At 36.8% G+C, this 8,985-nt stretch overlaps 1 protein-coding gene across 1 annotated transcript; it reads left to right on the top strand.

Moving 5' to 3' along the window:
• Positions 1 to 1,013: 1,013 nt before the first annotated feature.
• On the top strand, positions 1,014 to 4,329 carry LOC131857003 (ankyrin repeat-containing protein At5g02620-like). The gene is made up of 3 exons (XM_059208983.1): positions 1,014 to 1,854; positions 2,399 to 2,907; positions 3,209 to 4,329. Exons 1-3 carry the CDS (start codon positions 1,362 to 1,364, stop codon positions 4,181 to 4,183), a joined length of 1,977 nt encoding a protein of 658 aa, XP_059064966.1. The 5' UTR covers positions 1,014 to 1,361; the 3' UTR covers positions 4,184 to 4,329.
• Positions 4,330 to 8,985: the final 4,656 nt, after the last annotated feature.

Genomic DNA, 8,985 nt, shown 5'->3' with positions numbered 1-8,985 from the left:
CTTAAGTGTGAGGCCTTGAGAAAGCATAGACAAAATGTAAGGGAAGCAATTGAGTTCCCAAGGTTGAGAGTTCTTTACCATCAACCGAAGGAGATCATGAGGGAGAAACTGTATAAGGAATACACAGCTAGTGATGGTTTCATTCCTCCCCCAGAGCCAAATGATCCGGTGCTCCCATTTGGTCAACCTCGGGGAGATATTCAACCTGTTTCAAAGAGAGGTGGTAGTGGCAGGGGCTGAGCAGGTCCTCGAGGACGACGTAGGGGTGTTGGCCATCTCCTCGATAGGGGTCGTGGTAGGGGACGTGGCCGCAAAGGGGTCTCAAGTTCAAGTTCAATCTCTACTAGCTCTCCCTCTTCTTCTGCATAGCGTATGGGAGAATTTGTTACATTTTGTTATATTATGTGATTATTTTGCTTTTTCATCTGTTGCTACTCTGCAAAACGTACTTTATACCCTGTTATTTATGAATGCTTTCTTTTTATTACTTTTGAAAAAAAGAAAATATTCGGATACTTACCTGTTGTAAATATTTTTATAAAGATATAATGTTTTTTTAACTTTACCATTTAATTATCAAAAAAAAATCATATATATTGAATAAATTTTAATTTTTAATTTCTTCCAGATTCTTTATGTACCACCTATAAATATTGTGGATCTCTCAAAATTAATTATAGCACTAACTCACCATGATAAAGGAAAAAACTTAAAACATTCTATTACTTCAGAATATTTTGCCAAATCATAACATACATAATTTAATTTTATAGTTATTTAATTAACACATTTGAAAATTCAAAATTCAAAAAAATAGATAGCTGCATTGTTATATGGACTAAAAGCCCCTTACAAATATGAATTGTTGTAACAGTTTACCGTGTAAAGAACTATAAGGTGTTTGGCAGGATAAATAATGACAACATTCCAGCCCAGTACATCTCAGAATGTATATCGGCTATTTAGTTTACGTACAGGCTGTCGGAAAATGCCAGGTCAATACAGATACTATTTCAACTTGATCTGGTCCATTATCTATAACGATGGTTAAAGGCGATCATTTTCTGGGTAGCCGGTGGGGGGCACCGAATTACTTTCTCGCCCTCTTTGAAATGTTGTAGTCGTGGGATTAATTCTTTGGGGATGGAATCTTCTCATTCCTAGCTTTTACACTTATTTCTGATGAGTATCTAATTTTTTAGCTCACTTTTAGACAGAGGCTCCATACAGTCTTCTATAGAGCCGTAACGATTTCAAGGTATTAGATTTGTTTTTTCTCCGGATTAAAACGTCTTCCAGTTCGCTGTATAATTCATATCATTGTTGGCTGATGTTAAAGGCAGCACCCGCAGGAATTTGCCATGGAAACTTACCGCAAACTCCCCAGCGTAGGAATCCATCCCGGCGCGTACAAAGCTGCTATGGAATGTGGAAAACAAATTGGGACTGTGTTCAGTGATAGTTCCGAACTTGAAACAGCTCTCAACAGTGTTACACCGGGAGGCGGAAATACACTTCTGCACCTTGCTGCTAGCGTAAGAAATATAGAATGCATTAGAGAGCTCCTGAAATGCAAACCTCTACTTGTGAGCCAAACCAATTCCCAGGGAAATACAGCGTTACACTTGGCTGCTCAGCGAGGTTTCTCTGATGTCGTGGAGCTTATACTTAAAGAGAACGAAAGTGGTGTGGATGCCGCCAACGATCTTGGTGAAACTGCTTTGTTTAAAGCTTGCGAAAGCGGTGACTCAAAAACAGTGGAGCAGCTGCTTAAAGCACTTTGGGCAAGTCTATACAAGAGGACAAAGGACAACCGAACCTGCTTAAATGTTGCAATAAACAGAGGAGATTCAGGTTATTGTTTTTTATCTCCTTGTTCATTTCAGATAATTTTTATTAGTCCACTTATAAATCAAATTTGTGTGTAAGACCATCCACACAAAGCTACCTTGGGAGGTCACCTCCTGGTTAGAATGTTTTCCATGGTTAGAATGCTGGAGTATTGTTACATTTTTATAACTGTTCTGTTTTTTAGTACTTCATTACATACAAATTATGTTAGAAATATATTACATCCGAAGCATGTATCTAAATGAAGGATCCTGCATTTAAGTCATATTGAAAGGTAGGCTAAATACCTCCAAGCACTCCAACAGAAAATGGAAGGTCTTAGCTTCACTGATCGATATCAACAACAGCTTAACAAACTAGGAATTTTATAATTACAACTTAACAAACATGGCAATCTATAATCTCACCCAGACACTTTGTACCATTATTCATCCTACCTTTTTTCCTCCTTTGATATACTAATAGCTTAGCTAAAATCGTTTTTATGTATTTTAACTTAGGATTGATTTTATAAACGAAAATTTCACTAGCGAATGTTTTTTGGCAGATGTGGTAAAGCATATACTACAATCATATAGGGAAGATAGTGCAGAGATAATCAGTGAAACCTACAATCATGGCGACACAGCCTTGCATGTAGCTGTTGGGAGAAACTATCTGCATATAATTACGCAGTTAATCGAGTTTGAGCCCCAACTGTGTTATTGTCTTAATGACAATCATGAAACTCCGCTTCTTATGGCAGCGAAACTGGGGCATCTGGAAGCAGTAAAAGAGTTGATAAAGTGGCGGCCAGATGCTGTTGAAATACCAAATAGTTATGGAATGAATGCACTACACTTAGCTGCTCAAGTTAGCCAACTACGAATTGTTGATTACTTGAATGAAACGGTCTTCTTATTAGACTTGGTCAACAAAGGACTTGAGGAGCCTCCAGAGGAAAAGCCCATGCAAAGCGAAGAAAACGCAGTTCCCGCTAAAAAGAAAGATCCTTTTTCAAAGATAAGTAAAGGAGACACACCTCTGCACATTGCAGCAAGGAACAAATGTTTCCATGTAAGTTTCCTTTTATGCGATACTAATGTTCTCCCCGAAGTCGTTTCCTTGAACCTGGTCTTGTTTATATAAGTACAGGTTTTGGATTTGTTTCAGATTTATCAACATAATCTCGTGAATAATTGAAATAGAAAACATTGAAATGAAATTAATGATAAGCATTTCCACTGTAAAGACGACCTTCAACATTCTTTCAGGAAAACATTAAGGAATTCACCTCTACTGGAGAAATCTTTAAACGTAGGTATTTCGAATTCAGTATCTATTTTTATGTACTAAATTTGAGTGCGCATTTTTCTAGATGGTGGATTCTTTGCTGCGCATACCGGGTATAAACAAGGCTGCCGTAAACAAAGAAGGCTTAACAGCACTAGACATCGCCAGAGAAATCACAGAGTACCATGAGTCTCACAAGATAATTGCAATGCTCAGTAGTTATCCTTCCAAGTGCAGGCCTTTCTTGTACAGCGCTCCAAAGGTGACGGCAGAGAAACAAAAGGCTGCCATAAAGTTACTGGATGAGACATTTGACGCCAGACGCAACACAGAATTAGTGGTGGCGGTGTTGTTAGCAACAATGTCATTTACGGCTGCGTTCACCGTTCCAGGAGGTTTCCAAACGGAGAGAGAGAAAGTAAAGACAGAGAAAATGTTGGGCTCGCCAGTTCTGATTGGTTTCGAGTCTTTTAAGGTGTTTCTCATTTTTGATTGCCTGGCCTTCTTTTTGTCGCTCTTTGCGTTGCTTGTTTGGCAGATGAGTACGCCTCTTACCACGGAGAATAAGGTAGTGTTCCTGTGTTTCACTAATCTATCCCTTTGTGCCACCTTTGCCTTTACGGCCTATGGCTTCATGGCTGCGTTGTATACCATGCTTGCGCACAAGGTTAACTTGCTGGCTTGGGTTGCGCTTGGGACGTGCACTTTCATCTGTTGCTGTGGTAATTTGGCTTTCTTCTACTTGTCTGCAAGGTTTTTATTGAAGATGGCGAGATTCAATGTCTTGAGAGGTGTATGTCCTTTTATGTCTGACCGTCTGGTGGAGTATGTGTGGATTAAACTAGAAAGTTGGGGGATTTGTGACTTGCTGCGTAAGTACAAAAGCAAAATTGTTGATATCTTTTACCTCAACTGTCTTAGGAAAGCTAGGCTTATGCCTAACAGTGCGGAGGAAAGCAAGCTGTGTTGTTTTATCTCCTACTGTAATCCGCTTATAAAGGATATGCCGAAGCATGAGAGGTCTGCTGAAAATCGTTCAGGTGAAACGTGTTTTTGTTGACCTGGTGAGAGAGGAGGATATGGTGCATTTGGTAGTGGTAAAGAATGCTTGAAGAAGTTACTTTGACAAGTTTAAGTTATTTTGTACTTTGTTTAAATGTCTATTTATTATTAATACCGTGGTTAATATTACTAGATTTAGTCGTGTATTAGAATGGATTTAGTGGCATTGTTCCCTCGATGTGCGATGGAATGCACATGTTTCAATTTTATTGCACCATGGACTATTTTTTTGCATGGGTATTTGTTTCATTATTTTTTATTAAACTCTATGTGGGTGTTTCTTGGGACACATGTTAGACTATAATATGTTACAAACTGTAACCTTTTACCATATTACTTGCTATAACATATGGTTATCAAGCATAAGGATGACATGTGATTTTGGAATTCATTGTGTTTTGAAGCCCAAAGTAGCCAACATTAAGAAAAAAGATAGAGAACATTGAAACCTAAACACTAAAGCCAATGATTCAAACCTAAATAAACCCTAGATATCTTCATTATTAGCTAACTTGCTTGACACTAATTTAGTAAAGAGGAATTCAGAAAAAAATAAAAATCATTGAAGCTAAATCTTAAGGTCTACTTGGTATAACAACTATTTCTTATAGAGATCACTCTTAAGGTTGGTGACTTGCACTGGAGATAGATCTATTAAACTTCAAACCACATTTAACTTATTATTGTAATTATGAAACATGAAAGCACAAAGTACTGCATACACATGAACACTAGATCTATGTGGAAAATGATAAATAGGGAAAAACCACAATGAGAATCAAACTCACAATATGATTAATTGATTACAATATTTATGCTAGAGGTCGAGGAGATCACTACCCCTGAAAGGATTTGCAAGACTGGTACATGAGCACCCTAGGAGCCTATGTATGGTCCACATGGTCAAATTTGAATTTTTTTTTTTTAATATTATTTCATGTCAATAAGGCCATTTTGGGCCATTATTGTTCATTTGGACCCATTTGTGCAAGTTTGGAGCCCATAGGTTGAAAAATGTAAAAATTGTCAATGTTGTCATGACAATTTTTCTTGTCAACTGACAACTTTACAAAAGTTTGTTAAAAGTTGTTAGATGGTGGTTGGGGTTAGTTGAGGAGGCATAAACTAATTGTGTAGGCATAAATAGGCCTCCATTGTATGACCCAAGGGTTGGTGCTTTTGGTTATGAAGTGGAAGCAATAAAATCACATCAATTTCTACATTTTTCTCACATTTTTCAATGCATTATTACTTTTTATGAATTTGTATGACTTTGTACTAGTCTGAAATTAATTTTTATTGATGGAGGACTGCGTTACCTTTCATTTTCCATTGGTTTTTTGTAATTTCATCAAGTTTCAAGAAATTATGGCCATTTTACCATAGGTAAGCCTAAAGATTTTTTTTTCTTTTGGAAATTGTAGATTGTTGCAGCAATTAGTATGGCTTGTACGAAACTCATCATGGCTTGAAACCACTTGTAGTTTTTTGGCACTTGAAACTACTTTATTTTCCTTTCCGTCTCACTTAATTTCATTGTGTATTCTGAAAGTTATTAACATTTATCTAAAACTAGTCTGAAACCCTAGGTAGGGTAACGAGTGACCTTTCAAAATGTATAAATCCCCATTTCACCTATAGAAAATGCTAAAAATTGGTGGAATGGTATATTTTTGTATATTCTTTCATATCCCATACTTGCAGGTCTATAAGGTTTGGTTTGCACATACTGATAATGTATTGTGAGCCTGATATCCTTATGTAATGGGCCTAAAAGGGGATTTAAGACCAAAATTGTGAATGTTGGAGAGAAAATTAGAGCCCACACTGCTCAACAGTGTTGGGGAAGGTTATGTAAGGGTCATATTGACTTAATACTACCAAAGATTGATGCAAACAATAAAATTTTGGGCTAAAGTTTGTGACTCTATTATTGGGACAAAATTGGCAGTCTTAGTTAACCCATGAGTAGTCATGATTCTTCTTGGTTGGAGTCACTTGGAACCCTCCATAAGGTGTTTTCTGATAATTGAGGAATGTTCCTTATCCTGAATTAGGGGAGGGAAAGTCATCTATAATATTTTCATATTGTTCAAGGGTTGAAACCCCATATTTGTCAAATTAAAATAGTGCACTCCTAAATGGGTTTGGAGATTGGTATTGTAAGCCAACAAAGGAGAATTTAATATGGTTCCACAAGGCATAGCATAAGTCCTTTTCAATCCTTCCCCTCTATCTAAAATTCACGAGTAAATGTCTAAGTCTTTTAGTGGCTCATGATGGAGACTAGTAGATATGCCCAAATTGAGTTGTTTTGAATGTTGTGTTGTAGAGGCCTTATAAGTTGAGATTTTTATTTGAGTATAATCCCTGCCTCTGCATCAAATTGGTATCAGAGAAAAGGTTGGTCTAAGAAAGGGAAAAGTTGAAGTGGAGAGGAGTAAAATGCCTCCAAAAGGGAATCCAATTTCTAGAGAGGTGAGTGAGTTTAAAGAAAAGCATGCAAGAGAGATGAAGGAGTTGACAAAAATCCTTCAAGATAGACTAGATGTAGTTGAAACCAATCATAGACAAGGAGTGGTCACAGGAGACTTCAGTGACCAAGAATAATAATAAGTGGGTGAAGAGAGCACACCGCAAGGAAAACAAGAGGAAGAGAGAGATGTTGAGGAGTTGCCGATGGAAATATTTTTCAAGGCTATCAAGAATGAGGGTCCTAAGATCAAGAAGGACCTATTAGTTTACTTAAGGAGTTTGGATGGAGAAGAACTCCTAGATTGGATAGGGGATATAGACAAATATTTTTTATCTAGAAGAGATACCTGAGGGGCAGTCAGTAAAGTTGGAAAGGACCAAATTGAAGGGATATGCATACCTATGGTGGGACTATATACAAGATGAGTGAAAGAAAAATGGAAAGCCAAATATTTCCTCATGGGATAGGATGGTGGGAAAGTTGAAGGGAAAATTCCACCCTAGTGACTATGTAATTCAATTGTATAGAAAACTACAAAACCTCAAATAAAAAGATATGGATGTAAAAAACTACACTAAAGATTTCTACAAATTCAAAATAAGATCAGGCCATATGGAAGAGGATGTGGACAAAGTGGCAAGGCACCTTAATTGGTTGAGATATAACCTACAGGATGAACTGAGTCTCATGAGCTGAAGAATGCTACCAGTTGACAATAAAGGTCGAGGAAAAGTTGAAGAGACAAGAGAAACATAGTAGAGGTAGGGGAAGGACAACTTTTTCTGTAAGAGGACAGTCCCAAAATTTTGAAGGAGAGACAAGTAATGCATAAGAACAAGCCTTAGATTTAAGGAGAATTTTTACAGGAAGAAGATCAGATTTGGGAGGTAGATTGGGAATAGAGGAGGATCAAGTGGATTCACCGGGAAATGTTAAAAATGCAATAAATTTGTAGGCCATCAAGCATAGCAATGCCCTGAAGGACAATCTACAACATTTGGAGGTGAATGAAGAAATCGGATTGCACAAGGTGAGGATAATGAGAGTGGTCACTCTCCATCACACAACGTTGATCCAGAAAGTGGAGAATCCTTGTTGATGAGAAAAACCTTGATCAAAGTCCCTATGGAGGAGGAACCACCACAAAGAAAGTCACTCTTCAATACTACATGCAAAAGCCAAGGTAAATGTTGCAAGGTTTAATTGATTCTGGTAGTACTGATAGGACGGAAGGGAGGTTGTTGCATGTGATGGTGTAGGTTTATCAAAATTCTCATATGAGAAATGGTTCAAAGATTATCCACCCAACAAGCCTTTGGAGTTGGAGGCCATCATTGATACAAAAGAGCTCAAGAAGAGAAGAAAGACGACCTATTTCCAGTACCTGGTCAATTCAAAATGTATTCCCATGGAGAATTATACATTTATGTTAGAAAATGACATTATTAAACATGGTTACATAGTTGCAGGTCTGAGCTTAAGTGGACCTTGAGTTTTTTCTTCCTTGGGAGTATGGTGTAGGAGCGCCCTAGGAGCCTAAGTATGGTCAACATGATCAAATTTGAAATTTTGTTTATTTTTGTGTTATTTCATGTCAATAAGGCCATTTTGGGCCATTATTATTCATTTGTACCTATTTGTGAAAGTTTGGGGCCCATTGGGTGAAAAATGTAAAAATTGTCAAAAATTGTCAATGTTGTCATGATTATTTTTCTTGTTAGTTGACAATTTTTCAAAAGTTTGTTAAAAATTGTTAGATAGTGGTTAGGGTTATTTGATAAGGTATAACCTAATTTTTTAGGCATAAATAGGCATTCATTGTATGACCCAAGGGTTCATGTTTTTGGTTTTGAAGTGCAAGCAATAAAATCACATCAAGTTTTGCACTTTTCTCACATTTTTTACTGCACTATTACTTTGTACAAATTTGTATGACTTTTTACTTGTCTTAAATAAATTTTTATTGATGGATAACAATGTTACCTTTAATTTTCCATTATTTTGGTGCAATTTTGTCAAGTTTCAAGAAAGTTATGACCATTTTACCATAAGCAGCCCTAAAGACTTTTTTGGGAGGAATTAGTACGACCTGTATGAAAATCATCATGGACCGAGACAACTTTTAGTTGTTTTGAACTTGAATCTAATTTATTTTTATTCTGGTCTCACTTAATTTAATTGTGTATTTTCAAAGTTATGAGCATTTTTCAAAAACTAGACTGAAACCCTAGTTAAGGTAACTAGTGACCTTTAAAAATGTATAGATCCCCATTCCACTAGTAGAAAATGATAAAAATTGGTGGAATGGTATATTTTTGTATCTT

This window comes from Cryptomeria japonica, chromosome 7, assembly GCF_030272615.1.
Source record: "Cryptomeria japonica chromosome 7, Sugi_1.0, whole genome shotgun sequence".
In the NCBI taxonomy this organism is placed as follows: domain Eukaryota; kingdom Viridiplantae; phylum Streptophyta; class Pinopsida; order Cupressales; family Cupressaceae; genus Cryptomeria; species Cryptomeria japonica.
The sequence above is the reverse complement of the archived record's forward strand: the minus strand, read 5'-3'. Positions and strand labels throughout refer to the sequence as shown.

What these genes read in the sequence shown, in the direction of transcription:
- LOC131857003 (XM_059208983.1), top strand. Translation starts at nt 1,362, where the DNA reads ATGGAAACTTACCGCAAACTCCCCAGCGTAGGAATCCATCCCGGCGCG. An exon ending in AATAAACAGAGGAGATTCAG is followed by an intron (nt 1,855 to 2,398) that starts GTTATTGTTTTT and finishes GTTTTTTGGCAG; the next exon opens with ATGTGGTAAAGCATATACTA. An exon ending in CAAGGAACAAATGTTTCCAT is followed by an intron (nt 2,908 to 3,208) that starts GTAAGTTTCCTT and finishes GCATTTTTCTAG; the next exon opens with ATGGTGGATTCTTTGCTGCG.